We start from the raw sequence: 17,541 nt of genomic DNA, 5'->3' as shown, positions 1-17,541 counted from the left end.
GCCCGCAGGAGGCCTCCGGCAGGGCTGACTGGGGCTAGTCGCAGGTACCCTTCTAACTCTGCCCTCAGTTTTTCATAAGACCATGACCTTTTGTAAGTCATTTGATCTTCATTTAGTCAACTCACAAGTAGATATTCAGGGGCCAAGATAAATTTGGCTGACTAGCAGTACAGCATGACCCATTATTCCCAGAGGCCTGAAGGAAGCGGCTATACGAGAATTTATTTTTATTAAGAAAGCCGTTAACAACTATGCGGTAATAAGCCCGTGTAAATTCAGGTGAGCAGGAAGGAGAAATGTCAGCACCTGGCCCGCAGGAGCACTGATGCTAAGAGACACCAGCTAACAAAAATGAAAGACTTTTCATTTTCACAAACTGAATTATGCTAAGGCTACATATGCTTAAAATGGAAGGTACAAAATTAGATTCAAAGGAATCTAGGCAAAACAACAAAGAATTTTTAAAAAACTTCTGTGCATTCTTCAGCTCTGACTCTACAATTCTAATCATGAAGCTGTGTGTAAGTGCATACAATGTAAATTAAATCTAGATACTAGAAACTAACAAAGATATAACTGACATTGCATGTTCCCCAGAAACAGGTAATTCCCAGTGTCTTTCACACTCTTCCAAATTCTGAATGGAGTAGAGTTTACAAGGCTCTGGTCAGGAATATTTACGCCAGAATAAAGAGCAAGGGAATTCTCTCTGACATAGCAATCCAAATACGCAGCTCCGATGCAGCGGTGTTTAAACAAAACAAAACAAAACCAGAAGCAAGCTACTGCCCTTAGAGCATAATACTTAATTCCTTCTTACATTATTAATAACGGTCCTGGGAAACGAGGAAGAACTGTGGTGTTACTTCGCCCCAGGGACCTCTAAACCACTACTCTTTCCTAATCAATTGCAGGCTGCTTGGCTCTCGCTTTGGCCACATGTGACACGTGGACAGTGTTACTACGAGCCTGCTATAATGTCAGCACAGGGACACTGGGACCCAGACCTCAGGCCCAGACTTGTGCCTTGCTTTTTTAGCTTTTTAAAAATTTCACATTCAGGTTCATGCTCAAGAACATCTGAGATGAGGTCCAGGCTGTGGAACCTGATTATAATGGCACCACCCTATTTCAAGACAGCTCTGAACATCAGCCACCCTTCAAGGACACAGAACAATGAACGGGTCCAAGAAACAACAGTTACTCCTTTCTCACATGTGCACAATGCCTCCTGAAAGGCCCTTCTGGATTAGTTAGGAGTTAACTGTCTAATATGAGGATGTATTAGACACCATTGTTTTACCTCTAGACTGGAGGCCAACACAGTGTCTGAGTCACTTTTGTTTTCTTGGCACCTAGCACAGAAGCTGCCACATGGGAGGGGCTGAACACATTTGTAAAATGACTGAATGAGTGTAAAGGGCCAAACTGCCTGCTCACAGGTACAGCAATGGAATCAGCCTGGGCATAGAGGGAAGTCTAAGGTCTTAAGGCATCCAGAGGAAGAAGGAATTCTGCACTCAGACTGCAAGAGAGAAACCCTGCCTGCATTTCCCACCTGCCCTCCTGCCCACAGATTTCCAGCTCCAGACTGCAGTAGCAGCTCCGACCTGAATTCTCAGCCTCGCCAGTCCCCACAACCACAGGAGCAAGGCCTTAAAATAAACCTCTCTCGGGTAGCCTGCTGGCACAGTGGTCAAGTGAGCACTTTCCGCTTCGGTGGCCCAGTAGTTGCGGTTGGGATCTCGGGTCCGGACATGGCACTGCTTGGCAAGCCATGCTGTGGTAGGCGTCCCACATATAAAACAAAGAAAGATGGGCACCGATGTGAGCTCCGGGCCAGTCTTCCTCAGCAAAAAGAGGAGGATTGGCAGCAGTTAGCTGAGGGCTAATTTTCCTCAAAATAAATAAATAAACCTCTCTCTCTCTCTCCATATATATCCCATCGCTCTGTTTCTCCGGAGAGGCCTAATACAGGAACTATGAAACAGAAGCGTTCCTGAGCTCTTGACATGGATTTGAAGGGAAGCTGCCAGCCCAGGGTGTGGTGGCGCTATCTGCCATCTTGGAGAAGGTCTCTACCAGGCGCACTGGCCATGACCCAAAGGCTGGGTTGGTGCCAACGGGTGGGACGTGAGAACCCCCTGTTCCGACAGGAGCGACGTTCTCAACGGTAGCCGGGCGCCCTCAGAGCCCTAACATCGGTTTAGCCCCTAAAGTAACTAAAATCGTCGTCACGTCTGCTTCTCTTTGGAGCCGACACCCGGACCGCCGCTGCCCTCCTCTCGTTTCTCCCCCGTAACTCTACCGCAGGGCGGGCTCAGCAGGCAGCCGGGGGCCAGGCAGTAGCGGAGGACCGAGACTCGGGCGGCGCGGGGGCGCTGGCCTTGCCCTCCTCTGGCTCCCGCGCCGGGACCACCTCTGCTCTAAGGCCGCCCCAAAGAGCACCGCTGCTGGGACGCCAACCGGCTCCGTCCCAGCGAGGGACAAGCACCCTAGGGCTCTGGCTGACGTCGGGAACTCCCCGGCCTGCCCCGGGAGCTCCAGACCGCCCGCGCCCAGCACGCCGCCGGGGGCCCGCGCCTAGACCCACCTATCTCCTCGCCCAGGGAGGAGTTGAGGATGGCGCCGGCCGACATGACCACGGCGCAGGAGCGCAGGCCGCGCGGGTGCAGGCGGCCGAGCGGCACGCGGGGCACCAGGTGGCGCCAGCCCAGCGCCGCGAAGGGCGCCTCGGAGCCGTCGAGCGTGCGCACGCGCACACGGCGCCGCAGCGCGCACAGAAGCTGGGCCCGGCTGCGGCCGGCCGCGCGCCGCCCGCGGAAGCGCACGCCGTGCCTGTTGGCGCCCAGGTAGTCCTTCATGGCGCGCTGCAGGCGCGGGCTGAGCATGCGCGAGGACACGTTGCCCTGCCACAGCCGCTGCAGGAAGGCCCGGGACATGGAGGCGGCCCGCCGGGCCCCGCCGCCCTCCTGCACCGCCCGGCTCCCGGCTTGCGGGCCGGGCCCCTTGCTCGCTCGCCGCCGCTGCGCCGGGCCTGCCGGCAGCACCGCCTCCCGCCGGCCGCGGTCCCCGGGCGCTAGGGGCCCCGGCGTGCCCTGAGCGTGGCTGTGCGCCCCTGGCTGACCGGCAGCAAAGAAGTAGTCGTCGTCCTCCTGGTAGAAAGCACTCTGAGATTTTCTCCCGATCTGGGATGCCAAGAACTCTTCTGTACTTTCAAACCCATCTTGCCCCTCGGCCCCTTTCTGCAGGTCGCCGGGACCCGCGAGAAAGGGGCCAGACGGGCGTCCCCGGAGCAGCGCGCTGTCGGCGTCCACGCCTTCCGGCAGGGAGGGCTCCTGCGCGGCGCCCATGATGGCCCTCTGCTTCCCCTGCAGGGGCAGCAGCCTCCCGGTCTCCAGGACTGAGAAGGAGCTGGGCGCGGGCTCGGCAGGGCTGCTGTCGGTGAAGTAGATGAAAATCACCACGAAGAGGAGCCCCCACGCAAATATCCCGCAGAGCATTCGTTGTCTCCATTGCTTCAAGTGTGGTTTCATGGCAGGTCTCTGGGGTCGGCCCCTTGTGTCCTAAAGCGGTGGGAGGAACGAACCTGAAAAACAGCGAGGTCTGCAGTTAGCCAACGTGGGACACCCGCTCAGACATCGCTGGGGACAGTCTATCTGAGCAGTGATTCTGCAGGGAACGGATAGAAGAGACATCAGACACCAGCATTATCTGGGAACTTTGGCTAAATTCAGGTGTCATATTCTCCCCACTTCAGACCGCTGGAAGACGGACGCTCCCGCATCTCAGCCACCCATCCCAACAAACCCTCCCGGCAACTGAGTTTCCATAATTCCAGTTTGGAAAAGCAAACCAGGAGAGTCAAGCAGAGTTTGCCCACTTCTACCTGCTTATCAGACCACCAAAAGGCTCAAAGCTTATATATTGTACAGCGGCACTGCTGTGCATTTCTAAGGGGTGACAACCGTATCTGATTCTTCATGGTCTCCCCCAGGCCCAGGAGGCTGCCTGGAACATACCAGAAGTCCACTTATGGTCCTAAATAAGCAACGCTTCAGTGACTATGGCTGTGGGCAGATGTTATGCCAGTGTGTCTGTGGACTCAACAATAAATGCTCTCAAATAATGCCTTCCTACTTCATTCTCACCATGAGTCTCTGATGGAGTAAGTGGGAAGTGTGTTCAAATTTTAAATAAGGAAGGCCATGAGGAGAGAGCTTGCTCATTCTAGATGAGCCTCAAACGAGAAAGGCTGAGAAAGGAGGCAGAGAGGAAAAGTATAAGATCAAATGTAAGAGACAAGGAACCTCTCCTTCATACAGTATTGCAACCCATGTTTACTGCTCTGCTGCTATGTGGGGAGCACAGTGCTTGGTACTAGGGGAAACAATAAAACATTAATAAGAAATGCACCTAACCTTCAGGAATGTAAACAAAATCCCAGAAGGGAAAAACATGAGGCATTTGTGTGGAATAATAATTGAGCTTGCTGGAGCTTAAAGCTGAGCACTGTGCCCGAGACAGGCGGACACTGAATAAATACTGGTTGAAAGAAGCACCTGAATCTGTGTGTGTGTGCGCGTGTTGGGGGTGGGGGCTGTGTGTCTGCAGGAGTGCATGGTTGTGTGTCTGGATGATGGGGTTGGAAGAAGTAGGGAGGCCACTCAGGGAGAACTTAACTGGAAAGCAACACCCTTCCAGCCATGGGGGCCTGGAGGGCCTGCTTGGATGTGTGGGCCACACACTGTGTGGAGAATGGGGAGGAGGAACGTGCTGGTTGCATGGGCTTTCAGGAGGTTTCTTTGTGGCAGGGAAGGCAGGGGCAGGGAGGAGTGCAGGGAGGCAACCGGGGGAAGAGGAGATCATGGGTAGAAATCGGACACTCAGAAAGTCCAGTGTGATGGGAGGAGCTCGCAGGGGGAAATCAGCGAGTCATCCAATCCTTCCCAGCCTGGGGGTGGCCATAATGCCACGGCTGGGGTTTTCACTCACATAAGACTGAAATGAAGATGAGTGATACCTACGTCAGTGTAGTCATGTGGGAAGCTATACACTGTCTTTGGTGGAAAAAAGGATATACCAAAGTAAGAAAACCACATTTGCTTTGTGGATCTGCAGCTGATGAACGATGTACACAGATTCTTTGACTCTCATCCCATGGAGAGATGGAGTCGGTGTCTCCTCCCCTTCAATGAGAGGAGGGATGTGTGACTGCTTTGATCAGTTACCAGGCCCAGGTCCAGTGGCTTCCACTTCCTGCCTCTTAAAACGTTCTCTTTGGGGGAGGCCAGCCACCAACAAAGACGCCTCTCTAACTGGAATCCGCCATGCAGTGAGGAAGCCCAAGCTAGCCGTGTGGAAAGGCCACATGGACTGAGAGATGCCCGGCCACCCCTGAGCTGTCCCAGCTGTCGCAGCCCCGGTACCTAACGTGAAGAGTGAAGAGGCCACCTGGGATGTCCAGCCCAGTTGAGCTTTCAGACGATTCCAGCCCTGGCCAGCCTCAGACTGTGACCACACCAAAGACCCCAAGTGAGAAGCCAGCTGAGCCCAGGCAATCCACAGAACCGTGAGTGATAATGACAGACCGTTGTTCTAAGCCACTAAGTTTTGAGGTGATTAGTCACATCAGAATATCACTGGAACAGGCTCTCCTAGAAAGGCCAAACAGGAGATGCCAAAGTGCCTCCACCATTGTGGACTCCTGGAGATGAGAGTCTAGCCTCTTGGAGTGATTACAGAAAGCAACATTTCCTTATATGTATAATTTGTGGCTTTTTACAAAGTGTTTGCTTTACCTTGTATTCACATGAAAGCAAGGCTGTAGATTTCATTTACAGTCATAAATCAAACATGTGTATACAGAACATGCTTTTGTCAAGTCAGAAGCACTGATGCCAAGAAATGAACATCAAAGAAATAATACCTACAGTTAACTTGCCATGTGCCAGACCCTGTACTTACCACTTTCCCAAGGTTATCTCCTTGGTCTTCCCACCACCTAATAAGGTAGGAGGTACTCCTATAACCATTTTGTAGATAAGGCAACTGAAGCCCAGAGAGGTTAAGTAACTTGCCCAAAGCCACAGAGATAGCAAGCAGCAGATATTGCATACAAACCCATCTGCTTGATTCTAGGGCTCACACTTTTAACACTAAGTTCTGATTCCATCTGATCATACCAACCAAGCCTATATATTCTAAATAAGGCTTCTTAAACTATCTGTGGCAAAGGATCATCTTTTTTCCCCAAATTATCACAATTTGCTACTTTTATATTTGCATTCCTGAATGTCTTGGCAATGTCCAATTGCTGTAAAAGTTTCTAAATGCTTACTGTCAAGTTCTGCACAGATCTCATTAGGACCTGCTAATGAATGGGCCCACACTTTGAGTAGAATCTGCTAAATGATCTTTCTTAACCTGTCCGCTCAGGAGACAGTGCTTCAAGCTGTAATGCCCAACCTGAAGACCTAGAAGCTGTTTCCAGTGTTTCAACATTTCTATTAGAAATCAGAAAATTACCCTCAATAACAGTCATTCTGCTTCCACCCCTACTGAGTACACCGCAACAACTCTCACACTAACCGCTGGAGCTAGCACAGCCCCACGCGTTACAGCCTCTCACAGGACTGCCCCCACCTCAGACAGCAGCCTTCAGTGGGGTCCCCAGACCACCTGCACTTCTGACTGTTTGGGTACCAATCTGGGAGGGTCCCATGACACCCTGCAGGTTTTGATAATTTGCTAGAATGACTAACAAAACTCAGGAAAGCACTGTAACGATCATAGTTTTTTTGTAAGGGATACACAGAGTTCAATGTCTGGGTCTAGAGAGTCCCAAAGGCAGAGATTCCATGCCCTCTCCCCAGGGTGTCAGGGAATGTCACCCTCTTGGGACATCAATGTGTTCACCAACCGCAAAGCTCCATGGAGCCTTGGCATCCAGAGTTTTTATTGGAGTTTCATTAAATAGACATGATTGATTGAATCATTAGCCACGTGACTGAATTCAATCTCCAGTCCCTTTCCTCTCTCCAGAGGTCAGGCTGGCCCGCGTCCCCCAGCCTCTAACACCAGGGTTGGTCTTTCTGGTGACCAGCTCCCATCCTGAAGCTGGAGGGGTCCACCAAGAGTCACGTCATTAGCATACTAAAGCCACTCCTATCGCTCAGAAAATTCCAAGGGTTTTAGAAGCTCCATGCCAGGACCCCAGAACAAAGATCAGACAAATCATTATTCCACCACATGGCTGTAGTAGGTAATTTGAAAGGCAGTCTTTCTGCTTCTGGCTGGAAAGCCTCATTAGCTGGTTGCTCTGCCCTCAGCAACAGCTCTGGGACTTATTCTGGTGGATTCCTAAAGATGGGAGGTTTCTTACTTCAGCATTTGCCTGAGAGACTATTTTTAAAACAAAAAGTCAAAAGGTGAGGTGTGTGCAGAGTTGCAGGAGGTGAAACAGTGGAAAGGAAGCTTTGTCTGTTGCGAGGAACTGAAAACCTCTGGCCTCGGGGCTTGGAGCTGGGGGCCAGGGTCCCCCAAGCCAGATAAGCCTTCCTTCCTGAGATCAGCAGAGTCAGGAAGCCTTGGGAAGTGGAGCTGAGAAAGTGAACCTGCTGTATCTCCTGGCAGCATCCAGAGTATCATGCTTACAGACGTCACTACACGGAAACGCTCCTTCCCAGCCGAAGGCACGCGGAGTCTTTCTCTTCACACGGAGATGACGGACACGAAAGGGAGGGAGAACAGTGAGAGGAAGCCTGGGGGCGCAGAGAAAGTACAGGAAAAGCCTAGCGGGACACAGGGGCTGCTGTGGGGTCAGGCCCTGCGACGGTGTTCTCTCCGACCAGCATGCAGGGAGGTGGGAAAGGTGGCATTTGTGAAGCTCTCTGAGCACCGTGAAAGGAGTATTATCACAAAGCAAAGAATGATGACTTTTCACTAGGAAAGACTGACGTGGCTCCTAACGCACGGGGATAACAGAAGGGACGGGCTAGCTGTCTTGCTCAGGATTAGGCTCCAACTCTGAATAATCCAAAAGCCTTCCCTGAAAGCTCTGTCGCTGCAAACCTTCTGCTGCCAATTCAAGCAACATTCTCCAGAATGGGCAAATCTCAGGGCAACAGCAGATCCTCTGCTGGCAAAACGCTACGGAAATCATGACACGCACCATAGGTCCCAGTCATCAGGAATTTGGTAAAAATCCAGGTTAGAGTGAGGTGAAGGACATCATCAGTTTTATAGCCATTCTTTTCCTTAAAATGACCATACTGTCCAATAGGAAGAAATGTTTGGCTAAGCAAGAGAAAAACAACAACATTTTTTCTCTAATATAGCACATCTGAATATTACAATGATAGAGCTTAGACAAAGACGTGTCTGTGATACTGTTGCTGTATCCCTTTATTAGCTGGAGTGATATCAACCCCATCAGGGAGATGTAAGAGGCCCCTCCACCACATCATCTGTCCCCAGGCACCAGCGAAGACGTGCTCCCTAATCATATGCTCAGGTAGCTGTCGAGGACGGTTTACGTGGCTGAGGATGTTGAGTTCTTGCCAGTTTTCCCCTGGGAAGAACTGGTGAGATTATGTGCATAGTTTGCATGGTGTAGCTTTCTCTTCTTTCCCATAGCGATTCTAACGTTAAGCTAAGGTTTAAATTCTGTGGATATGTTCTGCCTATTTGACCTGCTTTTCTCCATTCCCACCTTTCTCGCACTTTCTGTTGCCTGTCTAGCCAGGGAACTCTGTACGGTAACACCACAGCAATGATTACAGACAAAATAAAAAATGACCCCTACTAGAAGTTATTCTGATTTTTCCACCTGCTGGAACTTCGGTGCCCATATCTTAGACATTAAGTCTCAAAGAAATGAGCCACATTTTTGCATAGATATTCAAAACAGGACAAAAGAGTTTAAATTCTCCTTCAAATCATTCAGAAGGAAATCACATTTTCCAAAAGGCACAAGTTGTCAGATGAAATTATGAAATGTAAGCACTGCCACAGATGAACATTACAATGAGTTCAGGGTTAACACAGCCGCTTCTTATTTTGTTGAAGGGTAAAAAGAAGTTACTTCTGGGCTTTGCCACTTCAGTGACGTCCCTTTTAAGTCCTGAGGTTGACAGGCTTGATCCCCAGTTTTCTTGAACGGAGAGTCCTTTTTAACACACTTTAACTGATGTGCCTGCTACTGCTGCCATCTGGCCAGGTTTTCATTGGTCGGAGAAATGGTGTCTTTTTTCGTGTAGAAGTTGTCTGAACCGATCTTAAACCTAAGCCTTTATTTTCACATTGAAATAATAAAGAAGATTTAGCGTGTAGCGAGAGTGAGACAGTCATGTATCTTAATAGCCTTCAGGACTCATTTTCTTTCAAGAATCATTTTTCTAAAATTAGCTATCGTCACATACCCAAGAAAACACTCAGTCTGCAGAAAAGGGGAAGGTACCACCTCCAGTGGGCATTCTTCTCTATTCACAACCTCATCGGCTCCTTTTAAAAATGACCCCTTTTCTCATCTTACCTTTTCTTATCTTCTATTTTGTAAGAAAGCCTCCAGATTGTTAAATGCATAACACTAAGGGTCCGCCCCTCAGTTCAGTCCTTCTCTGGTCCCAGCCCACTCTTAAGCTAATGTCCTGAAGAACAGAAAGAAAAAGGTCAGCCTGGTCCAGTAGAGCTCGTGGCGGGAGGGATGCGACCCCGCAGAACTGCCAATTCACTGTCCCAGAGGGGCAGCCCCACTGCCGGAGGGGAGGTGAGAGCCCTGAGGGTGGGCGAGGCAGCTTCTTCAGGCCCAGGCCAAGTCTCCTCGTGCCCGGGGGCTGCTGCTATCTTGTGGGGGGCGTCCCTGCCAGGGCTGGTGGGCTGGGCAGCTCTCCTGGCGAAGGCACAGTTTAGAACATTAGTGCAGGGCCTCGAGGGAGGGGGGACACGCGGCCTGTCCTTGCCAGGCCAGCAGGAACGTTGGGGAGGCTCCAGGCAGACGCAACCAGTTGTCGCATGGCTAGGTTAGGATCATGAGCAGCAGTCTGGTGGTAGTCAGGGTGGCAGGTGAACTAGCAGCAGCGGGTACCCGACGCGCTTTGACCACACGTCCACCGTGTGCCAGCCCTGGACGGAGCACCTCGTACGCACTGTCTCATTTCAAGTCTTCATTCTCAGTTTAATCTGTACAACAAACCCCTTAGTAAATGTTGTTATTCTCATTTGGTATATACAGAAACCAAAGTTCTAAGTGGTTCCCTTCTTGTACGTTGTTCCAGAACCCGTCGTTTTGCTCTATATCACGAAGCCAGGGCAAGCGGCACCACGCTTAAAATTTTAATGAGATTTTTTTTCTCTCTGCCACAAAGTGCTGTGCTGCTGGATTTCAGGCTAGCTCCCTAAATTGACTGGAGGACCATGTGATTCCCTGACATCCCTGGTTTTGTTCGCTGAATCTTCCCAGTTAGACCTCAGAACCCACACCTCCCCGTGCTCGGCATTCACCAGAGAGCTTAGCCTTGGCGTGCCAGCCAGCTAGATTCCTCCCAGTCAGAAAGGGATGCCAATTCACCAACGTTTTTAGAGAGGAAGCAGGTGTGAAGGCCCATGATCTCAAGGAGTTCATTATCCAGGTAGGAAGACAAATGATTCTGATGGCTTAGTTTCTGTCCCAGAACCAGTGAATGCTCAGAAGAGTGATATGAATTAAAGTAATCCTGGAGTGCTTCCAAGAGGAGGGGGACTAAAGCTGGACATTGAAAGACACATCAGTATAGAAGGGAGTCAGCCATGTCCAGCCAGTGGAATACCTGAGCCAAGTGTGCCTGCGATGAGAACATGCATGGTGCACAGCCTGGTGACCAGGAGTGATGGGCTAAGGCTGGACACAAGTGGGCCACCCTTATTATGATGATAGTATTATCTTCCTAGGCAAATAATCTCAGCAGTACAAGTTTTTCCTCGAGTGGCAGGGCAGATGGGAAATAGTTTAAAGGCAAAGACTCACATATGTGAGCCACTCTGGGCAGCTTTTAGCTTTCAGAACTTTCTGCAATGAGGTGGCAGGTGCTGTGGGGCCAGGAGGGGTTGGAAATGATTCCAGACATCTATTATTGGTTATGCAGAGACAACACAAGCTGCCTACTAGCTAGGGTCTGCTAGCTTCCTGAAACAGCATTCATCTGCTTTAGACATGGTGGCCTGTTTGTTTTATAAAAATTAGCACTCAAATATTTACACTTTGTACCAATAACATGCCAAGGCTTATGACTGAAAATGAAATTAGCTTCAGCACTGATGTTTTCTAGTTAATAAGATGGAAGGTTGTGTACCTGCCATTGAGATTTGAAAGTTTGGCTCTGATTCCTCAAATGTAAGTATGCTTCAGGTAAGTGTACAAGGCCAGCAGGTGGCTCTTACAAAGAAGCCTCTGTACCAGCAGCAGAAGCCACTTTTTCTTAGGAAAAGCAAGTCCTCTGCCCTGGTTGGAGAGAGGTCCGGAGCGTCACTGTGGGCTGGCAGTGGATGGGTTTGCTGGCACACCTCAGATGACAAGTCAGGGCACCATCCTTGGTCTACCCACTGGGTGTGGAGAGTGAGAAAGACGACTTCATCTCTTGGGAGGAGCAAAGGCAATGTGCAGTTGACCGGAAAGCCCTATGGTCAGACAGCCTGTTCAGACCCTTGCCAGCTGTGTCGTTTTGGATAACTCCTTTGAGCTGCAGTGTCTTCATGGAATGTGAGCCATAACGCTGCCTGGATCACCGTTGCTCTGTGAGGCAAGCATATGCCATGCTCAGCACGGTACCCAGTGCAAAGCAAGAATTCAGTCAGTATTATTTCAGTCCATCTTTTGAAATCCTGTCAAAGTGAAAACGTGGTATAACAAGCATGCATTTCACAGGATGAGTTATAGGTCCTGTTAACCAGTAGGCATACCTCTCTTTAAATGACCCCAAACTGATGTGCCCTCCTTTAGATAAACACTAGCACCTGAGTCAGGCTCATAAGCACTAGCTAAAGCCTGCCCGAACTGAAACCTCTGCTTCAGTCCTAAAAGGTAACCCTTTCATGGACTGGATGTCAGATAAATGTCTTCTGATGGGTTCACTGTGCTGATCAGCTTATTATAATTTATGCTGCTATAAATCAACCAACACTTATTAAGCCTAAAGTAAGGCTGAATATACTTCATATGACGCTTTGCTCTTGGGGAACTGAATTAAGCTCTTGAGCAAATTAAGATTTAAATTCTTGAATAACAAAAGAATGAACGAAAAGTACACTAAAGATTCAAATTCCAAAGTCTCTCTTCAGTCCGGACAATAAGGCCTCTCACAAGGACTCAAAGAAAGGGTGCTCGGAAGCACCAGGGCCTTCCAAGGCCCCAGAGGGCGCTCGTTCCTCCCATCAGAAAGAAGCTGTTTCATGTGACAAGAGCCACATGTTAGAAAGAAGCTAAACGCGTTAGCTCCATCTCCACAGATCTGCGCAGGGAAATCTCAAGTGTAACGCAAAGGGAAAAACAAGCTGGAAAAGCAAACACACAGAACCGTGCCATTTATGTCAGATTTTAAAACACCAAGACAAACATCTGCCTGCAGCTGCCTGGAGGAGAGAGGAAGGAGACTGGTGCGGGGATGGGAGGGACGATGCTCGCATCATTGCTAAAGTGTTTCCTTTCTTATAAAGGAAAGATCTGAAGCCACGAGGCAGAATAGTGACGTATTAAATATGGGTACATATACTCAGTACATCATTTTCTCTATTTACACAGATTTAAATTATTTATGATTTTAGACATAAAGTTGTAAAAATAAAAGTTGTAATGAAAGTTGTAAAAACAAGAAAGAGAAATCATTAATTGTGTTTATAATATACGTCTCTATTTCCTAATCTCTTTGGGTGATAATTCCTGCTAATACATTAGAACAAAATATAAATCTAATATTTTACACTGGATTCCAGCTTTGCTTAAAACTTTCACATGAAGAGCTGGCCCGGTTAAGTTTGCATGCTCCATGTCAGTGGCCCGGGGTTCATGAGTTTGGATCCCTGGCATGGACCTACACACCATTCATCAAGCCATGCTGTGGCAGCTTCCCACATACAAAATAGAGAAAGACTGGCACAGATGGTAGCTCAGGGCCAAAGAAAAACATAAAACCTTTCATGCAACAACATTATCGGTCTAGAAAAGACTTAGACTAACTTCAAGCTACAGTGATTTCAGAAAGCTCAGATGCACACTGAGCTTACAGTGAAACGAGGATTCCAGCCCTGACTCTTACTATCCATGTGATTTTGGGCAAGTTACCTTACCTCTTGCAGCCTCAGTTTCATCTTCTGTAAAATGAAGATAATCCTGACCTTAAAGGGTTGCTACGGAATAACATATTTTAAATGAGAAAAAGCGAATAAAGCACTTATTGTTACTATCATAAAAAATAAGCCTCTAAAACTATCAGCTGTGCTGTGTGGTCGCAGGCTCCGTGCTGAGCGCTGTGCAAGGGCGGTCCCTGGTGTAACTGTAGGCACTCAGAATGAGGACAACGACAATGCTGGCTCTCCTCACTTCCTAGGGTTGTTGAAAACAGCCAGGAGAAAATGTAGTTAAGAACATCTCAAATGTGGACGTCCTACAAATTCATTCAGTTGTCATGATATGAAGAATTGTCAATATTTAGATTTAATTATTGTGTCAAAGTAATCTTAGGTGATTTTTTGTTTCATAAAACAAGTGTAAATAAAAAGAGGATCCTGGCATACATTAAAAAAATCACCTTTGCAGATGTAGAGGTGCCAGTGAAAATTGTGGGCAAGTGAACACTTCTCGGCAAGTGGCGATGGTAGTAGCTTGCTGCAAGGCTATTCAGTGGCTTTAGCACTGCAGTCTTCACCCTCCTGAGATTTTCTTTTAAGGACAGAACTTTTGAAACCTTATTAAGAGAAAACACCAAGTTGCCAAATGACCTAACACCATGCTCCTTATGATAGGACATGTTTTCCACAGAAATAACAGGATAAGCCAGCATCCTCCTGGGGTGGTAATTCTAACAGAAGATGTGAAATGGGAGACATACATTAACTTTTATATTAAAATACATATACACACATATATGGAGACAAATATAAAATCAACTTGAAGATTTAATATAAAACATGAGAGCTCAAAGAAATTTCTTAGTGCAGAGCTTTCAACTCAGCCTCTGACTTTCCCAAGCTGAATGTTCTTCTCCTCCACCCAGAGTCCCCCAGTGGGAAAGCTGAGAAGCTGGGGCAAGACTCACATACAAGGCTCCCCAGCAGACTTAGGAATAACCGAGACATAGCTCAGATGCTTTCTCTCTAGTCTGCTTCTCTAGTTTTCATTTTTCAAAGCCAATAAAAAGTTGCCAGATTATGAAATAATTTCTCAAGTTTCTAACTCTGAGGATTAGCTCGCACTTATAATATGCTCTAATTGCCAACAAACCCCAGTCATGGCCAGTCACTGAGTCACAGTTCCCATGTGAACAGCAGCACAGACTGTTTTTGTATCTGTGTGTGTACACGCGAGCACAGTGCAGATCTTCCATTACACATTCACTCATTACTTTATTCATAAATTCTACAGGTATGGGGACACCTACTACATACTGGATTTACGTATACAACGTTGAGCAAATCAAATATGACTTCTCCCTTACTGAGCTTACAGTGACATGAGAAAGACAGAAATTAAGCACACGAATCTTGCAGGAGCCTGCGCAGCCTTAACTGATTTCTTTCACCACACTCCGTTTTACCCCATGGCCTTCCTCCATTCACAGGGATAAACATAAACTCCCACGCCCAAAGGAGAACTGTTACAAAGGAACTGGGAGAGGATTATGTCTATTCTTGGCTTTTAAGTTCAAAAACTGTATTTCAAGGCGTGGGAAAGGGGAGGACAAAAATTTGGAAGAATACTTACTGAGCCAGTTTTCTCTTGCCCAAGGGGAGATAAAAACTATCCTGGACTGATAGAAAAGGAGAATGGGAACTGAAACAGAAGAATTAGATACTCAAAATCTAAGAAGCTGAATTTAGATAAAGTTGCATTTCTTGAACACTTGTGGATGCGGATTGAAAAAATCCACCTGCTACATGAGTGGACGCTACGATTGTGCTACGTTTTCTGTCTATTAGATACTGGCAAGGGTCTCTGAAGATGGTTCTAACATCCTGCAAACCCCAAACCCACCGGGTTAACACCAAGAGGAAGAGAACACCGGGACCCTGGGTAAGTGTGGAGACTGGATGTAGAGGGGATGCTGTCCCACTCTGCACCTCGAACCTTGGGATGGGGAGGTCTTGCGAGGATTCTCTACCCCACTGGAAATGCTAGCACAGCGATGAGTGTGTGAGCCAGGGTTTTCTGTGCCCAAAAATGCATGGAAGAAAAACCAAATGCAGCCCCGAAAGTAGAGAGAAGCTACAGACATAAAGAGGATTTGCAGGCATGGGCGTTGGGGGGATGGCACTAGGGGGCAGCATGTACTGTATGTAACGCACCACAAGGCAGGGGACCAGGAGACCCAGTGCTCAGACAGCAAGTGGATGCTGACTAAGGACAGACAATTCCCCTGATGTCATGAGACTGTCTAAGTTCCAGGAGTTAGAGGGGAAACAAAGAGCTAAATCACCTATGCTTATGGCGACTTCATTTAATTTAATCAACTCACAAACGTTGCCTGGATTGGCAGTTAGATTTTCCAATACTGAGTGGAATGGGGTCTCAAAATACAGCTCAAGTTGAATTCACATAAAGTTGCATTTCTTGAACATTTGTGGGTATGGACTGAAAATATACACCTGCTGCTACATACACGTGTGGCTAGAACTGTGCCCTGGTGGGGCCGTGAAAACTCCGTGACTAGCAGCAGAGCATTGTCTGATAGAGCGCCAGGAGAGGGGAGGATGGCACAAAAAGAAACGCTGGGTTCTGTTCTGCCCTCCACAGGGTCACTAGCAGTCGGAATCCACTCGATGACACTAACAAATAATTGTGCTATATTTTCTATCTAATGACGATTCCCACGTTTAAACCCATAGCCCTGGTTTCTCCCCTGAACCACAGAGCCATATAACCAACTGCTTAAATGTTTTCTAGGAATCTTAACCTTCATGCCCAAACAAAACATGTGTCACTCTCTTTTCCTTCCTTATTCTTGCCATCCAGTAAATAGGATGGCCATTCGCCCAACTGCCCAGGTCAAAAACTTTGGTTTTGTTCTTGATTCTTCTTTCCAGTTAAACCCATATCCAATCCCAGCCACCAGCAAACCTTGACAGCTGTAGCTCTAAAATATGTCTGGACTTGCACAACTGGTTGCCTTCTCCCGTGCCCCAGTGTGGTCCTAGCTGCCTCTTCCCTGCTCTGGCTATCAGCCTGGGAACAGGTCTCCCTGCTGCCTCTCTTCTGTGAACGCGCCAGGCAGCAGAGTGAAACTTTTAAAACGGAAATTTAATGTAGCTGGTTGCTTGCTCTCAACCCTCCTTCTTCCCTCCGATAAGACACATTTGGTACATGGTGTGTCCCCCCGTCTCTCTGACCTCATTTCCCACCACTGCCCCCACCCTCGATGCCTCTCTTCTGGCCCCTGCTGCTTCTTGCACACACTCAACTCCCACCTGCTGCAGGACCTTTGCACAGGCCATTCCTTCTGTCTGGAGCAACCCTCCTCTAGAAACTGGCCTGGCTTCCCCCTTGCTTTGGTGAAGTCTCTGCTCTATTCCGAAAGGCTTACGTGCAACACTCTCTCATCCTCTCTAACCCACTTGGCTGGCTTTATTGTCATTTCTGGTCCTGATCACCACCTGACATGTTCATTTGTTTTCTGCTTTTCTTCGCCAGCGGGCCGTGAGCTGCAGGAGGGAGACCTGTCTTTCCTCAGTGCCCAGACCAGAGCCTGGCCCAGAGTAAGTGCTCAGCCACTCGGGGAAGGAGACCAGGAAGGAAATGAGGGAGGGGCCACAAGACAAATGACTTCAGGGCAGACTGGAGATTGGGGGAGCCTGGGAAGGTCATGTGGAGGCAGTAAAATTTAAGCTGAGAACAAACGGATGATGAGGAGTTAGGTACTCTGGGGTGGGGTGTATTGCAAGTAGCAGAATAAGAGCTGTGACGGGGAAGGCCGGCAGGAATCGCAGGCCGTGTACTGGAATTTGGGTTATGTGCATGGGTATATAAGAAATCCTCTTTATTAAGATCAATCCACTTGTTACTTAATCTACAAACACACCGTGATAATGGAAACACTGGCTTCTATGAAATATACGGACAAGAACTTGTGAGAAACACTGTAATTTTAATGTCTTTATCACATCTAACGACATAAACAAAATGGAATGGGTTTCAGCCTCTCCATTAGAGCTCAGTAAAAATTTTCCCTCACAAATAGTTTTAGCTAAAACTCAACCACATACAATTGAGCTATGGGAACTCAGAAGTATGACTTCTGGAAGTTAATTTTTGTGACACATGGAACTAGGAAGAAGAGGGAAAGTGAAAAGAATGAT

At 48.2% G+C, this 17,541-nt stretch overlaps 1 protein-coding gene across 2 annotated transcripts in view; it reads right to left on the bottom strand.

The window, feature by feature from the left end:
• Positions 1–17,541, bottom strand: part of ST6GAL2 (ST6 beta-galactoside alpha-2,6-sialyltransferase 2) — a 71,732-nt gene that overhangs the window by 30,572 nt on the left and 23,619 nt on the right. Inside the window, exon 2 of one of the 2 annotated variants that reach the window (XM_046660184.1) lies at positions 2,594–3,589. In XM_046660184.1, coding sequence (XP_046516140.1) covers positions 2,594–3,536 — 943 coding nt within the window. In that variant the 5' untranslated portion in view covers positions 3,537–3,589. Of the gene's footprint in view, positions 1–2,593; positions 3,827–17,541 lie in introns of those variants that run through there. The other variant, XM_046660183.1, reaches the window with a different exon arrangement.

This window comes from Equus quagga, chromosome 5 (genome assembly GCF_021613505.1).
Source record: "Equus quagga isolate Etosha38 chromosome 5, UCLA_HA_Equagga_1.0, whole genome shotgun sequence".
Lineage (NCBI taxonomy): Eukaryota > Metazoa > Chordata > Mammalia > Perissodactyla > Equidae > Equus > Equus quagga.
This window is presented reverse-complemented; position numbering and strand designations above follow the sequence as displayed.